This window comes from Lonchura striata, chromosome 5 (assembly GCF_046129695.1).
Source record: "Lonchura striata isolate bLonStr1 chromosome 5, bLonStr1.mat, whole genome shotgun sequence".
NCBI lineage: Eukaryota > Metazoa > Chordata > Aves > Passeriformes > Estrildidae > Lonchura > Lonchura striata.
The window spans coordinates 44,721,416-44,738,051 of NC_134607.1; the positions used below are offsets into that span (position 1 = coordinate 44,721,416).

A 16,636-nucleotide genomic window follows, 5' to 3' on the forward strand; every position below is an offset into this window, starting at 1 on the left:
CACTAAGATATTGTAGAAGACAATACCAGAATGCTTACAAATAGTACAGATGTGCTCCAGTGCCTTTTTCTTTGTTCTCTGGTCAGAATACCAAAGGGAAGGCACATGCAACAAAGCCTGCAGTATGGGCAAGGAAATTGCCTTGAAGAAAAACTGGGGAGTGATTGAGGACTCATTGCTGTGTAACACTTCTGAAATCTTAGTGATTTTCATGTGGTTAATCTCATTTCCTTCTCAGTTTTATCATGTCAAGTAAAGCGGGTTTTCCTTCCACTAACTAAAATGGCCTGATTGTAACTGGTAAAATGTTAATTGTGTCAGTATCCTTAGGACCTTCTGAGGAGTTAGTTAAACCTGGATATTTTTGTCTTTTGGCTGGGATCATCTGTCCTGCCTTTTTCTTCAGGACTTTTTCCATTCAAGCTGGTGCAGTTAGTTTCATCACTTTCTCTTACTACACAATTAACTTCCTAATAGATTCCATAATAAAACTGCATTTTTAGACTCTCTGATAATGTGTTCAAAAACCTATTACTTTTATTTTGATGTTTACTATTTTTTTCTCTCCCTCCAGTTTACACTTTGCTTTTTGTTTTTAATATGTTAACTGTTCTAAGCTGCTTTTCTTGTATTTATTTTCAAATGCAGGTGTTCACTGATCTCAAAGTAACTTGGGAAACTACCAAGTTACCTACTTGGGAAAATCACTCTTGTGATTTTCTTTCTGTATTATTCTTTCCCCTGTCCCTCTGTTAGCCTGGGTGAGAGGAGGCAACTGTATTTTTTAAATTTTAATTTCAAGCTAAGACATTAAAAAATTGATCAGGGAAATACATTTAAGCCAAGAAATTTAAATTGGTGAGCTACAATCTAGGACTGCTAGCAAAAAAATGTGTTGTTTATAGATGGTAGGAAATTCACGCCATATTCCTTAAATGTTTACATCATGGAGTTGAAAGGCTAACAAACTTTTTTGGCTTTGCTTTCAGCAGCATAATACTTGTTTTTATTAGGCTTTTTTTTTTTTTTTTTTTTTTTTTCCCAACTGCTGCATTGCATAGCTGTTAAATATCAAAATAGTGTTGAATACAAATTATATTACAGAAAAGCACATTTTTAGGAATCCTCTTGGAAAACATGACTTTCTAGGGGAGCATAGGCTAGATTCTGTTGATTTTTATGACAATGATACTTTGATGGTGGAAGATGTAGCAAGGATTTTAGCTGTATGAGCTCTTTAATGAGAATTATTATTTTTAATTATATAATTATTACTTCAACTCCTTTTAGAATGTCTTCTGTTAGTGTGTGCCAGTGTAAGGGTAGAGAATCCCTGTTGATTCCTTTTAATTACAGGAAAAAGGAAACATCTTAGGATGTCATGTCCCTTCCATAATGTGTGCTTCTGCTGTGTTCCATTAGAATGTCACAAAGGTCTGCTAAGTCCATACAGCATGCAGTGATGCTGTTAGATGGCTGAATTTCATTATCTGGACATGGATATGTGTCAAGGCTGCAAGAGCTAATCATTCATTCAGCATGGAGTAGGCTTTCTTGCTTTTATAAACCATAGGTAAGTCTGAAAAGGGAGCAAGCTGAAGAGGTGGTTAGCCCCCTTTTCAAGCAGGGGTTACACTTACCGAGTACAAAGCCAGTTTTAAGTAGTGGCATCTCTGCAGCTTAGCACTACGGCTTGTGGGCTGGCTTTGTAATGCAGCAATGAGGCAAAACCTCATGAAGCAAGAGTCATAAATTGTTAGTGTTGATTTGGTGGTCTCTGTGATTAGTCATAACAGTGTTAGAACATTGTTTTTCAAGGCTATGAACAAACTGGAAAGTGCAATATCAAGTGGAGAATGGTGCTACTGAGTGGTTCCTCAGTGGTTCAATTTTGGCTTACAAACGCATCAGCTGGCAGTTAATGAATCTACAGATCTGCTTGATAAAATTATTTGAAATTCATGAACAAAAAGAGTCCCCTCTGTCTTGTGCTTTTGCTCCTTACAGTGCATATTTGTTTTGACACTCACTAGTAGAACAAAATTGCATCTGCAGTAATGAGAGGGGACAGTCTGAAACAGGGTTTATTTTTTTTCAAGGAAAGTGAGATAATATTTGTTTTCCTGGAAATCACTTCTTTGAATAGTTGATAGACCTTTTAGATTAGATATGACTCTGGGATTTGAGCATGGCTTTTTCCCATTCAAGTAAGCGGCTTTTGTCTAGTGTTGCTGGGAAGTTCGAATTTTTTTCTATTTCATCTTTGATGCAGGCTTTTTCCTATTATTCTTGTTGAAATGAGTATTTACAATTAAAACATTCTACATTTTAGAGTCTGTAAGTTCCTATTTGTCAAGGGAAGGTCAGAGCTCCTGGTTAGCTCTTCCACCTGTATTTGGCAGAACAATCTGTTCTTGCTGATGTTATCAATGAGAGAGACCTGGTAGAAGGTCAGCCTAGTTAAATTGTTGAACTTGGTCCTTTCTGTTGTAAGGTACTTTGAGGTGTCTGAAATGCATGTGTTTTGTCTCTGCTGTGATCTAAGGAAATATCTTCCTTAGTGGAATCATCACCTCTCTGTATACTCATACTTCTGCATGGGTAACATGGAATATAGATTAGTTTGTAGTAAATAATGAAGCCACTGAAGAAACATGCCCTTAAAATACAAAACACGTAAACCCCAGAGGTGCCAAATACCATTTTAAGGATGAGAGTTTGAAACAGGAATAAAATATGAAATGAAAAACATAAAATATTGATGGTAAGATTTGTTTCTATAGAAAATTTTACTCTGGGGGGAAAAGGGCTATCTTAACGCAGACTCACTCCTTAAAATTTGGACTAACCAAATTACTGAAGTGGAATAACCTAAGTTTTGATACCTCCTGGCTGGTTGCAGCTGGTCTATACTTATAACCCTGTAGCTCTGCAGCTTGTGTCAATGACAGCAGGTCACTTCCAGTCAAATTGAGCTGGATTTTTGTACACATTTTAAATGGCAACCAGTCTCGGAGTCCATTACCATGAAAGAAGTAATACTTAGCTTAGTGTAAGTCAATGAGGTTCAGCTGGACCATTGAGCCTGTATAGTGGAGCACATAAAGTGCTGAAGCCTCTTTTTGTAAAAAAAAAATACTGATTTTCATGGTAAAGTGTCTTTAGGTAGAAATTCTAGTTATTAATTCTTAAGTAGAAACATATCCCTCAAGTTGAAAGGCTTTGTAGCAAACATGAATTTGTCTGTTCAGCTAGAATAACTGAACACTGACCATGTTCTCTGTGCTGTGTTTACACCTTGAGCTGTATACAAGGATTGTTTCCAGTGTAAAGTAGCTGGTACTTTACCACTGATCTTACTACAGATTGCCGGACTTGGCTGGGAGCTTCCTGGCATCCTCTTCTAATGTCAGAAAATTATTAATTTAGTATTGATTTTTAGTCAATATTATTTCTCTGTCCCCCATCCTTCACTTTCCATTTAGATACCACTGAAAAGGAGGCAGCTGATTTAAATGCAGATATGCATAAGGCTACATGAAACTGTTGGGAGAATTGATCAAGGTAGGTTTTTCAGGGATTGAGGCTTGGTCACAGGACCATAGATAGAGTCAAGGGGGCCAGGTGATGGGAGCCTCATGTCTGGAGGAAAGAAGGGGATGTCTGCCAAAGAGTAACTGCCAAATTAGTAGGCTGGAGTTCATACTTCTCCTTGGGGGCCTGTGGCCGGGTATTAGGGACAGGCTAAGTGAGAATGGACAGGAAACAGAAGACAGTAGTAGTACTGGTTTTAGACTTGGGGACAAAACAGCAGAAGTATCAAGATAAAGAAGAAATGAGAAAAATATATAATCATATGCAGTCTGTGACTGCAGTGTGTGTTCTGCAAATATCTGTGTGTGACCCTGTGCCATGGTACCACCTTGTGCTTTCATCTTCATCTGTTTGTTGGGTAGCTGGTAGTCCTCTGCACAGTGGCACCAAACGTGAATGTGTCACTCAGTGCAGACTCTTCCAGAGATATCTGGGCACATTGCAGTATAAACTGTGAACTGCAAGCAGAGCACCAGCTGATGATTGAGCCTGTTGACTGCACATATCCTCCAGCAGCTCTTAGGCAGGTGCATAGTTCTGTGCTTCACAGAGGCCCCACTGTAGGGCTTGTCCTGCCACGTACACACAGTTAGAGAACAGTTAGTTCTCTGCTCTTACAAGCATGTAACATCCAGGTGAGTGACTGTCTTGCTTGGTGCCCATATCTGTTAAGTACTTACTGTGATCAAATGCCTGTGAAATGGATGCCACCAATTAAAATAAATCTGCATATGATCCAACAGGTCCTCTGCTGAAACAGATGTACAAGCATGTGATGCCACTAACCTGAAAAGTACATTCACAGAGTTCTACAGGGTAGCAAAATGTGCCCACTCTTCCGTGTTCCTGCGTCATAAACATTCATTAGCAGTGGCCTGTCTTCCTAGTGTACTTCATTCCTCTCCCAGCACTGCTTATTCTTTCATTCTCCTCCTTGCCATTTAGCTGTTCATACAAAGTGGAGAGATTAAGCAAAAATTATAGATATTTCTGTTATCATCACTTAGCAACAGAGCTGATCTCTGAACTGTGGGATGTCCACTTGAAAGGCCTTGTTCATGTTTGATTTAAAGCTATATTCTTTGATTCAAAAGAGCCTGTCCCTGATCTTGGTCAAAATAAAGGATTCTTGGTGTGTGGTATAGGAAAAACATTTTGCATTTGACTTCTGGCCTGAAGTTAGTAATGAAAGTATATCATTCTATGTGAGGGTTTGGAGGTTTGAACAGGAAGAACAGGTGGGGTGAAAGAAGAAGGTGATAGAATCGTTTTCCTGTGGATCACATTAGTAAAAGGAGACGGGTTTGTAATTCAAGGTAGGGGGACCCTACATTCAGACATGAAGAATGAGAAGATGAGAATCCAACAGGTTTGAGGAGGGCTGCTAAGGAAAGTCAGGCTCTTTTGCACTCTCTGTCTGGTTTTGCAGAGTGATTGCTGCTGCTTCCAGAATTTGTGCGTTGCAGTTTTGCTGAGATAAGCTAGTGGGCTGCACCTATTGAATCTCTTCTGTGGTGTGCGTGGGACAGTTCTGTATACAACATCAGTAAATTGAGGTGCAAGGATCTATCAGTAGCACACCTCCAAGTTGCTATCCCTCAGTGAAAGGCAGTCAAAATGAAGCCTGCAGCACCAAAAGTAAACAATACCTAGATTAATCTACGATCACAAAGAAATTTGGGAAACATTTATTAGCAGTGTGGATTTATGTACTGAGGGAGTCCTGTGCAAGGTGGTAGATTTTTAGATTCTGCTTGCATGAACGTCCTTTCTAAATACTGGATGAAGAAGGAACAGCATCAGACAGACATCAGAAAAGGAACTGAAGATATATTAGGGTAAGTGTCCTATGCAAGGTAGCAGAGTGAGAAGACAGCAAATGCACCAAAGGCAGTAACTACTCCTTGGCTCAGAGGCAGAGATTAACCTGTTGTGTTCTCACACCCTGCTGCTGAGCTGGAGGGACATGGTTGGTGTCAGACTCCAGGGCAGAGCCTCACATCTCTGGCTGTGTGGGCTGGTCTATTTAATGACGTGTGAAGTGGGACAGAGGCACTTGCAGCTCAAGCAGGAATGTCAAGGTCCTTATCTTGTTTGCATTCTGACTGGCCACACCTGCATTTATGGAAGGCCTGCTGCAGACCGGGGGAGCCTGCAGAGTAGGGCTGCTTGGCTGGGTTTTTTAATGAGTGCCCATTGACTTTCTACAAAAGTTGTCATGAATTCCGGAAACTTTATAATCATAAAATCTGTTTATAGCCTTCAGTTACTAAGCAACAAAGGACAAAGTACTGAACCTTTCTATTCGCTAATACATTGAACATGTTAGTGGGCTGGTTTTTTAGGCAGAATAAAAGGAAGCCACCAATCAAACATTTTTTAAGGTTTATTTGGGCTTTATTTAAACTCAGATGGTGGATTTTTAAATGGAGTTTTATATCAGAAACTCACTTGCAGTACTTGTGAGCATTAATGCACCAAGTGGATCTGTGTAAGACAGTGTTTGAGCTTCAACCCAAAAACCCTTTAGACCTCAATGTAAAAAAGTTTCAAAACCCTTTTTCTCCGTTGCAGACTGGGGTCCTTCATCCCTCTGCTGGAATAATTCCCTGAAGCCTTAATGCCATGCATTCAGTGGTGTTTACCTGGTGCTGCACTGTCATCTGCAGTGTCCCTGCACATTGTTAATTACTCTGCATTTTTCATCATCCTTTTTCCCAGAGTGACTAAACCAGAAGCATCATTCTTTTTTTACACATGAGACAGGACAGATTTGGTTTTCCTTTGTGTAGGACCATCAGCAGCATCACTTATTCTGAAATACTGACAATTCCCTCTGAATTTCTGTCTTTTTTACTTTTAACCTTAGGGCAAGATGTCCATGGAGCCTTGGAAAATCCCATGGTGGATACAAGCCTGTTGGAAGAATTCATTAGTAGTGACATAGAGTTTGGAACTTTGTAAGTATTATAGCAACATTTACTTCCTCTCCTTAGCCACGGGTCTTGAATTGTTTTATTAGTGCCATGATAAATTCTGAGTTTCAAGAGGATTGTAGCTCTCTTGACATTGTTTCTTGAAGCTGCATAGGAGAACTTAGAAAAATTAAACAACAGCCAGTAATGGAAATGTGGTTGTCTTCTTGTTCAACAGAACAAATGATAATAAAGTCTGAGTTGATTCACAACTGTTGAACTAATTATGACATCAAATGCAGAACTGTTACTTTAGCTTTCCTCTACGTGCTAATTTACTATTTATGTACAGAATAAGTGATAAATGTGAGACTACTGTGTAATAAATTGAGAGAATAACAGAAGTCTCCCAGTTTGAAGGAAGCAGAGCTACTGTTTTCCCCCTAATACTTAGAACAGGAACTCCATCATCTCTTTTGAGACTAACTTTAAAGCTTTCAAAGGATACAAGGTGCAAAGGCTTATGGTCAGGGGTGAAAAATTATGTAGTATAGATCTATCAAAGACTTAAACCTCAAATCTTTCATCTAGACAACTGTCAGATGATTGTTGTTCAAGGCAAAGTACTATTAATAGGCTGACACTTGCACTTGCCAAGAAGCAAAGCAAGAAGGGTTATTTTAAAAATAATTAAGCATGGAATTTTACATTTTAGACAGACTCAGCAGCACGTTTACTTAAAGTAAGCCAAATAGGCCCCTACCTGATCTAAATCTAATGAAGTGATTCTCTTTGCCCACACTATAAAAGTAAAGAAGAATGAAGTATATAAATATCCATAGACTTTATTTTTAGAGTGACTAAATGTGTTTTAGGTTAACAATATTATTGAACTCCTTTATGACAACTTAAAAAATGTTATTATTTTTCTTTTATGCATAAAATATAGCAAAAATATAAATGTGCATATGTGTGTTATTATGTAGCTTAAGTAAGTTAGCTATTATAGTTCCATTGCTACAAAGTACTTACATGCAAGTAAAACTATTATGGGTTTGGAGGCTGAACAGGATTTTACACTAAAACTAGAGCTCTATTTTGTTCTTTATGGAATTAAGAACATTTACCGAATCATTGGATCTGTACAGGTCAAATTATTAAGCATTTTGCTGTAGTGCAGAAATTTTATGCATAAACAGAATAGAATATCATAAAGGAACATGTCAAAATACTTCTAAGGAGAAAAATATTAAAATCCTCCATATAGACATATAAAATGCAGAACTTCGTAATGTCATGTGCAATGAAAAGGGTGCTGTTACCACCAAGATCTTGGGTGTATCTTGAAATTTCCATTAAAGATCATCTTGCATCAGAAAGGTCATTTGCATTACATTTATTCTTCTCATACATTACATGTGGAGCATCATGTGATTTCCTTGTCTTTTCCCACAGTAATATCTTCCACATTATCAAAAGGAGAAAAAGGGCTGCCATGTCCTTTACTAAGTGGGCATTTAATTGATTAACTATGATTGTAATGTAGAATTATTTAAACTACAGATTATTTTCTTCTCCTTCAAAAAGCACAGTATCAGTCTCTGTAAAGTTCTAACTTGGAGATATATCCCTACTACCTCTTTACTTCATAAATACTTTCTCCTAGAAAGTGTCTGTCTCTCTATTTTACTGAAATAATCTACATTAAAGCAGAAATCAAGTACCCAAGGCAACATCTGAAGCCAGAATATGAACTGAATGTGCAGAAGGGAAGTTTTAGACTTTTATGTATGGATCTTTTAAAATTTTACAAAGCACAATTGGAATTCAGTATATATAGATCAAGTATCCCACAAGAAAAAGAAAAATTAAATATATACTAAGTATTCAAAGTTGAAAACAAGGTTTAGAGTGTAGTCATGGCATTTAAAAGCATCAGAGAATCTGTACTGAAAGAAATTAAAGATTATTATAATGTGGAATTTTAAAATTTATTTTTAAAGAGGAGCCGTGTGGTTGAAGCTAACCCAAAATGCAGGGTTTTGGACATAACATGTTAGAAGACTAGTAGCAATGCCATTAAGAAATGCATAAGCACACGTCAAAAGTAATAGCCAGTAACCAAAAATGAAACTGCTCTCTTTAATGCTATCCAAACTCAGAAATACAAAATCTGCAGTAGAAGCAATAGAGTCAAAATTTTCTATTGATGCTTGAAAATATTTTCTCTCTGTGTGTGAACATGTCTTTTATATATATGAGGGTGTCTATTTAAGAAATGTTATTTTTTTCAGCCTCTGAGGTGAGGTGTGTCTCATTAGATTTCTGTCATCCTTCCTCTGCTGCAGCATTTTCAGCCTAACATGTGCCTTAAGATTTGTGTTTCAGATTAGGCTTCAGAGCAGTGTTTGAGCTGGCAATTCATAGGAATACCTGAAGGGATTGATCCATTTCTTAAACACCCATCTATTCCTAATGTAACAGAAGAAGCCTCTGTAGCTCCTTTGAATGGCAGCAAGATGCATAGGATTTCCTCTTCCTTAAGAGAGATGAAGATACTACAGATCTTTAACCATTAGTTTAGAGAGTGGGGCTTAAATCCCTCGTGAATGCTGTATGTTGAGAGTCACTGGCATGCCTGGAGGTAACTGAAGAAACACTCATGGGAAGGAGGATTGAAGTCAGCAGGCTATGAAGGGGGGATTTGGATGAGAAGGGATGGGGATTGGGCCTTCCTTCATGGCAGAGAGGCAGGGGGCCATAGGAGATGGTCTGATGAAGGGTAGGTGACACTGGTCCTGTGAGAAGGGGCAGCAAACATGGTGAGCAATTCTTCCCAAAGACCCTTGTCGGTAGCCTGGTGGTCCCCCTCCACTTGCTTTCAGCATTCCTTCTTGCTGTCCTTTGTGTCTTGTTCCAGAAGAAATTAAAATCTCTTTTTCAACCCTAGGCAAAGCCAGTTGCCAGACTCCCCACCGGACTCTGGTTCAGAACCATGTTCCCCACCACAGCTACAAAGTAGGTGACATGAATTTGGCCCCTCCCAAGCTTGCCTGAAGATCTCCAGCTCCTCTTCCTTGTGCTTATGTTCTAATCTGTTTTTTCTCTCAGTCCCACGGTGTGATGCTGTGTGGCCCAGTGGGCTGCAGCCCCCACTCCCATGCCCATCTGTCGGGGCACCCAGCAAGCTCCCCTGCGGGTTCATGGAGACTTACACTGACCCCAGTGCCACGGGGTATCCTTGCACCATCTCCCAGGGCTGCTGCCTGAAGACAGAAAATGCTGGGACTCCATGGAATTATTCCACATCCTCCAGCTGTTTGGGTTTTAATTATTCATACTTCCAGCCTAATGCATCTCAGATTTCTGGGTAAATGATAAAACTTTTATGCAAAGGGTTAGACACGCAAAACCAGTAAAACTGGTTTAAAACTGGTTGCAAATCCCTGTGGGTGTAGGATTTTCCACAGGATGGCAGTATTTAGACATTTTTGAGACACTTGTGGTTGAGAGTTCTTTAAAATACCCTGATTGAGGTTTAGATTTGAAGTAGAAATGCATTTCAGTTTTTAAAACAATAGAAGGCTACTGAGAAATCAACAGGGTTTTCATAACTGGATTATAAAAATATTGAGGAGTTTTGCAATACCTGTTGTAGAAATTTGTGCATGATCTTGTAAATGTTCTTGCAAAGGACATTAGAGAAAAGGAATTGTCATATCTATGTAAGCAAGTGAAGCAGTAATCATATACTCTCTGCCATATTAACCCACCAATGTGTTCTGGATGCTCAATTATTTAAAATGCTCTGGTATTTTAATATTAACTGGTAAAAAGGAAAATTATTCAAGATAAAAGCTGTGATTTTAATGCAAATGTCAGGAAAATAAACCCCTGCCATTGTATACATTTTTAAATGGAATAATCTTCTTTATTGGTGTGAAATAAAAAAAAAAAAATAAGGTGTTTTGAAAGGAAAAAATTGGATAACTCAGTTTTAAAAACCCCCCAACAGTCTCCTCCCTCAGCAAATCAGAATTTGGATGACAGTGCAGTTAAAATGAGATAAGAGGTACCAGGGTGTTCTTTTGTTATTATTCTGTAATATCTATGTTTAAATCTATAAAGGATTAATGCAACATGTATTTTTATGAAAGTATTTATGCAGCATCAAGCAAAAAAAGGAAGCTCTCCCAATTACTAGGAGATGGGATTGATTCTTCAGCACAGTCTCAGGATTCCAGACAAGGTGAGCAAATGTGTGAAGAGGAAATTTAGTGTTTTATGCCATAGACAAGTGAATACTTGAGGAGCCCAGCTCCTGCTGGCTCAGAAATGGTATATAATATTAGTCGTCTGTACTCCACTACCCAGTATGGAGGAATTTACCTTTTTGGAAAAGCAGGATTTATTTCTATTTGGAAAATAGGAAAGAGCATTAGAGGTTCATGTTTCCTGAGGCTTTTATTGATAGAATATTCTGCGCTTTTCCATATGTGAACCTCCACTACAGAGATGATAATATATTTTACTTACTTTGCTTGGCCCTAACTTGACTGGGCAAAGAAACAATTTTGGGTCAGCTGAACAGGGAATTAATGGGGTGGATGAGTAAAGAAATTACCATTTCCTATTATCTCCTCCACTCCATATTTTCTTTCTACAAAGTGTATGCATAAGCAAGCTTGGTAAAAGCTGTATGTTCTTTCCTGCTCCTTCCCCATATTGTTTTATCAAGATAAAAATAATAAGCTCATACAAATTTATACAAAAAACCTTATCAGGCATCTACAGAAATGAATCAGCTTCTGTGAAGTGTAAGGCTCTATCTGAATGAACAGTTTGTAATGACTGATTACCTGAGCAATTTTACTGATGTCTGTTAGTGAAAAATCTGAGCTGCTTGTTATTTCTTCAGAGTAAGTTATTTGTCAGCATCGAATCAATCTTTTAGAAGTTGTTTAATGGTAGCACTGGATTTAGTAAGTTGCTTTTTCTTTGATATTTTTTGTTTAATCAGTGTTTCTTGATTGTGGCTAGTCCTCTAAGTCAGCCACTGCTGAAAAGAGAGCACAAGCAGCCACTTCTATATCTGAAATTGCCCTTGCTGCTTTTAATACTGAAAGATATAGCTTTGAAACAAGCTTTCATTGGGTGTCATTCTTAATAGCATCTCACTTACACGTGTATTGGAAAAAGAGACGTAGGTGAAAATGTCATGGGGATAATTTAGAAGTGAGGCATGAATTTCTTTACTGTGGTGTTTATCTATCTATCTATCTATCTATCTATCTATCTATCTATCTATCTATCTATCTAATCTATCTATCTATCTTTGCTGTATGTCAGAAATGGGGACTTGCAAATGAAGCTTGGGCCTGAAATTATTCTGAAGGCTCTGTTTTACTGTGCTGTCACTGGCTGTGGGTGGATCTTCGTTACATGCTCAATTTCAGTTTTTCTCCTCTCTTTACTGCACTGTATTTATCTATCTCTCTTATCACACTTTCCTCTGTCTTCATAAAATGTGTAATATCTCAGAGAATTGGGGTTGACCCTGTCTGTCAAAGGATTCTCTAATGTATAGGCAGAAAGCTGTAAGGAGATCGACCATATGTAATGGTGAATGTGCTTGCTATTGGAAAACTGTGCCTCCTGTAGTATATTCTTCAATTCAAACTTGTGGTAGAGGGAATGGGAAACAAATACAATTATTTTGCTTAATTACTTTTTGTAGTGTTGCAAAGGTACAGTAGAATTCTTAGCTTTCCTTCACTTCCCCCCCACCAAAGGAAACTATTCATCCTTTTGGAGAGAATAAAAAATAGAAAGTGCTACTTGTCATGTCAATCAAACATTTGTTCTGCAAATCAGGAAAGCTGAAAATTTTATTTTCTAGAACAAGATAATATAACACAATCTTGTGGAATAACTGCAAAGGCTAATCACATTTAAATATATACGCAATGCATTTGTGATTTATATGTATGTGCATTTATGTAAATATATTTGTAAAAATGGCTATGCAGGATTTTTTGCAAGTCCCAAAAGAAATAACTGCATTATCACTATCTCTCTACAGCAACTGTAAAGGATTGTGCTGCTGAAGTGCAAGAATATGACAGTGATGGACAGAATGCAGCTTTGGAAAAATGCTGTCAAGCTCTTACATGGCAGCCATATCAAACTTCTCAGTGGAACAGCTTATTTGACTCTAATTACGAAAAATTGTAAGCAATGATGTTTGCACTTGAAAAAAAAAATGGTTTCTTCTGTTTTTTTTTTCCCTTTTTTATCTGTTGTTGTAGTTTTGTAGGAATAAATTATACATTTGGCATCCCTGTTTCTTAGAGAAGGAAGTATAACAGGTATGATGAAATATGAACTTGCAGGTGTATCAGATAAGAAACACTGGTTGAAATTGATGCCAGGTTTTCTGATTTCCCTTCATGGATTTAGGGGCAAAAGAAAAGTGAGTTAAGACACCTGGTAACTTTTGTTTTTTGTCAAATGCATTGGGGCAAGTAATTACTAAGCATATGGCACCTTTCCCCCTAGTGGTCTAAAACATTAAAGGAAAACATTAGAAGTTACCAGTATTACTTCTGGGCTCATACAACTTAAGTCTTAATGTCTTAATTATAGATAGACTTGTTAAAGACTTATTAAGACTTATTAAAGTCTTAGTTATAGATATGTGGGTGACATGTAACTGTTTAGTCAAATATTTAGATTTTTCCTGTGTTAAACAAACTGTAAATAATTTTTTTTGGCACATGATCTGGAAAAGGTCATTCCAAATTCACTTTACATCCCTGATTTTCTGCATTCTAATATTTAGGATATGATCCCTTTTAACAAATTAACCCTTTTCTAAAGCATCTGGTTAGTTCTTCAGGATTGGTGCAAAAAATTTGTCACTGTCTACATGGGGCTTACTTAGCACAGTAAATTTTAATGCTCCTCTCGCCCAACCTGCCAAAAAGTGTCATGGAATCTGGGTGCATTTCTGTGTCATTGCTGGACACTGATGTTCTCTGTTTGCACAGGGGATAGGGGCATTACACATCTTACTATGCCCCACACAACCCTTCTCTTCAAGTATTGATTGACATGACAAGAGAGCAGACTTTGGGAGCTGGATGGACCCAGAAGGCTCTGGCTGAATCTGTGATATGAGTATTCCCTCTAAATGAAGGCTTCCATGTCCTGGTTGCACTTTCAGTCAATGACTACATGAGGGCTGTGTGCTGATGGTGGGAGATTGCTCTCCTGCCACTACCCAGTTACTTGTTGCTTCCCATACAACTAAAATTAAGGTTCTAGACACGTTTATTTGTGAACAAAGCAATAAAGTATCCCAATACATGCTCTTTGCCATTACTGTAGGAGGGGATTGAGGTGTTATTTGCAGAGGAAGTCAGTATTACTTTTAAATGAGGTCAACGGCAGTGCTGTTTTCCAAGACACACTGTAATTACAGCACATTGCACAGATTTTCTGTGTAGGGATCCTGTATTCTATTGGCCTCAAACACTCACATGCTTCTCATTGCTTAGTGTAGATGGATTAATTCCATGCCTTCAAATTGCTGCACCCTTTTGAGGGGTATTTCTCAGGGTAATTATTATTTTCCATTTTATTCATACAGGACTTGAACATCTTAGTTATTTCATTTTCACAGCAAAAATGCTGTTAGCTGAGGTAGATTAATTAGAAAAGTTTACGGTTAATTCTGCCCTTCACTGTGTCTGCTTTGGTGCATTCTTGGCTCTTGTCTGATATTGGTGGTGCTCTGTCCCAAATATGTCTGAAGACTTAAATTCTGATTAGAAAGAGGAATGTGAAGCATATTTCTAGTAGGGATGCTTGTGTGACAGGGATATCTATTACAACCTAAAAGTTCTTCCAAATTTTGCTGTACTGCTTGGTATGACTCATCATTCTTTGTGGACTAAGAAGAAAATATATGTTTGCTCTTATTTACTATAAAGTACATACTTAGAAAGTTATAATATGAAATTGCTCTTTGGGAGCCATCATTCCAAATACTGGAACTTGGAGATGTGGACATTTGTAATTTTGCTTCTCAAGCTTCTTGCCTGTGTGTAGGAAAAAAGTCTGAAATTGCATTAAAAATATCAGCTAATGACCTAAATACACCTAAATACAAAAAATGACTTATTTTCCTACTATGAAATATATTCACTTCCTATATACATAAAAAATACCCACTGTAGGAAAAAAATGAGAAAGTTCTATTTCTTTAGTAAGTGTGGTATGAGGAGATGGTAGAATCTTCATTATAATTTTAAAGTTTTGAAGTAGTTACAAAATAGTTTTCTCTTTATTCCCTGTCCCAGGTAATCAATAGTTGTTTGAAAGGGGACTTCTGTTCATAATTTATAAAATAATAATAAGGTCTGTATATTTTCTATGAAGTCTGTACATTTTGATTTTTCCAAATAATAATGGAAAAGTAATGAAAATACATCTTCAGTAATTGTGCTAATGAGAGATTCTCAGTAGTATCATACAAGATTATCATTATCAAACTTTCATTAACAAGAAAAGCCAATGTCTATATAAGAGAACCTTGCCATGTAGTTATTTCAGAATTATCCATCACTTAAATCAGAGGACTGGAAACATTGTTGGGACGGTGAGTTCACTGTCTCTAGTAGAAAGACCTTTTGATACCTTTCCTTGTTTACTGTGAATCATAGAGACAGAATACTCTTGCTCTTTGGGTGACAATTTGCCCTTTGAAGAAATAAAATAGCCAGAATAGGATGGGCAATTTAAAGTCAGGCTGAAGGGCTGGTACCTATAGCTTTTTTTTTAACTTAAGCAAAGCCTCACTGGAATCCCTGTAGCTTCTGCAGAAGCACTTGCTGTGGGAACTTGTGAACAAAGTGGGGAGTCTTGCTGGCTCATTTGCTCATTGTTGTCTGCAGCACTAACTGCAGATTGTGGTTTGTAGTGCTGTTATAAAGAATGATTGAATACACTAAAAGGTTAGTTTGCATTCTTAAGTGCACAGAGTTCCTTTATATCAGATTTTTAAGGGAGTATAATGTAAGCCTCTCCACCTCCGGTTTCCAAACATTTTGTTTTCAGACTAGAATTAGAGGACATTTTATATGTGTTTTAATTTTTACACCTTTGACAGTCTAAGAAGAAAATACTGGTAGAACTGGTGATTGTAATGATGTATTTTACTCCAGATTTGTTACTAAAAATCAGATGAATTTTTGGAACACTTTATAAAAAAGGAGGTCAAGATGTCACTTAAATATGTCAGTACTTAAAGTTGCCATTCCTTCTCCTTGTTTTTGTAGACCTGCTGTAGGATATCACATTGTCACAGATAAAGGATTTAATTTTTCAACAGCAGATGATGCCTTTGTGTGCCAAAAGAAGAATCATTTCCAAATCACGGTTCATATTAGAATCACTGGACATCCAAAATATGTCAAAACTCAGCAGGGGAGGAAACTAATAGAAAAGTTTTACTTGAAAGCTTATGGAATTAAGGCAAGTGTATCTCCTCTTTGAGATTATTACTTTTAATTATCCATGTAATGAGATAAATAATGGAAGTGAACTCTTTTCTTAGTAATTTTTTGACCAAGAACATGTAACTACCTTATGTAGGATCTGTTCTTGAATAGCTACACTTAAGCTTGGGCATGGAATGAGCTAATAACCGCCTGGATTCAAAAAGCATTTTTATTTTTGTAAATTAATGCACTTACTTTCCCTTTTTTTTCTTTTTTTCAAATTACATCTGCAGAAAGACTTGGGCCTTCAGATTAGATGTCAATTATCAATTGATCAGCAGTCAGTTCCTCTATTAATTTCTATGTCGTTCTATTAGATATGAATGCATTTTCACTGTTTTAGGCACAATTTGCCTATTAATGTCTATTTCAATTTTTATGTGTTTGAAAATTTTATATTCTTGTCATTTTTGAACATTATTTTTGTTTTATAGGTGGAAGCTCCAAATGAAATAGTTGCTATTGAACAGTCTCAATCAGATCGAAGCAAAAAAACTTTTCATCCTGTTAAGTAAGATTTTTGAGAAAATTATTCCATTTTGTTTCAATATGTATGGTTGGTTT

At 37.2% G+C, this 16,636-nt stretch overlaps 1 protein-coding gene across 1 annotated transcript in view; it reads left to right on the top strand.

The window, feature by feature from the left end:
* The window catches only part of MYRFL (myelin regulatory factor like), a 41,710-nt gene that overhangs the window by 2,243 nt on the left and 22,831 nt on the right, over nt 1–16,636 (top strand). The window contains exons 2-8 of the mRNA XM_077783153.1: nt 6,464–6,554; nt 9,460–9,527; nt 9,621–9,879; nt 10,667–10,758; nt 12,592–12,739; nt 15,851–16,046; nt 16,507–16,583. Of these exons, the coding sequence (XP_077639279.1) occupies nt 6,464–6,554; nt 9,460–9,527; nt 9,621–9,879; nt 10,667–10,758; nt 12,592–12,739; nt 15,851–16,046; nt 16,507–16,583 (931 nt within the window). The remainder of the gene's footprint in view (nt 1–6,463; nt 6,555–9,459; nt 9,528–9,620; nt 9,880–10,666; nt 10,759–12,591; nt 12,740–15,850; nt 16,047–16,506; nt 16,584–16,636) is intronic.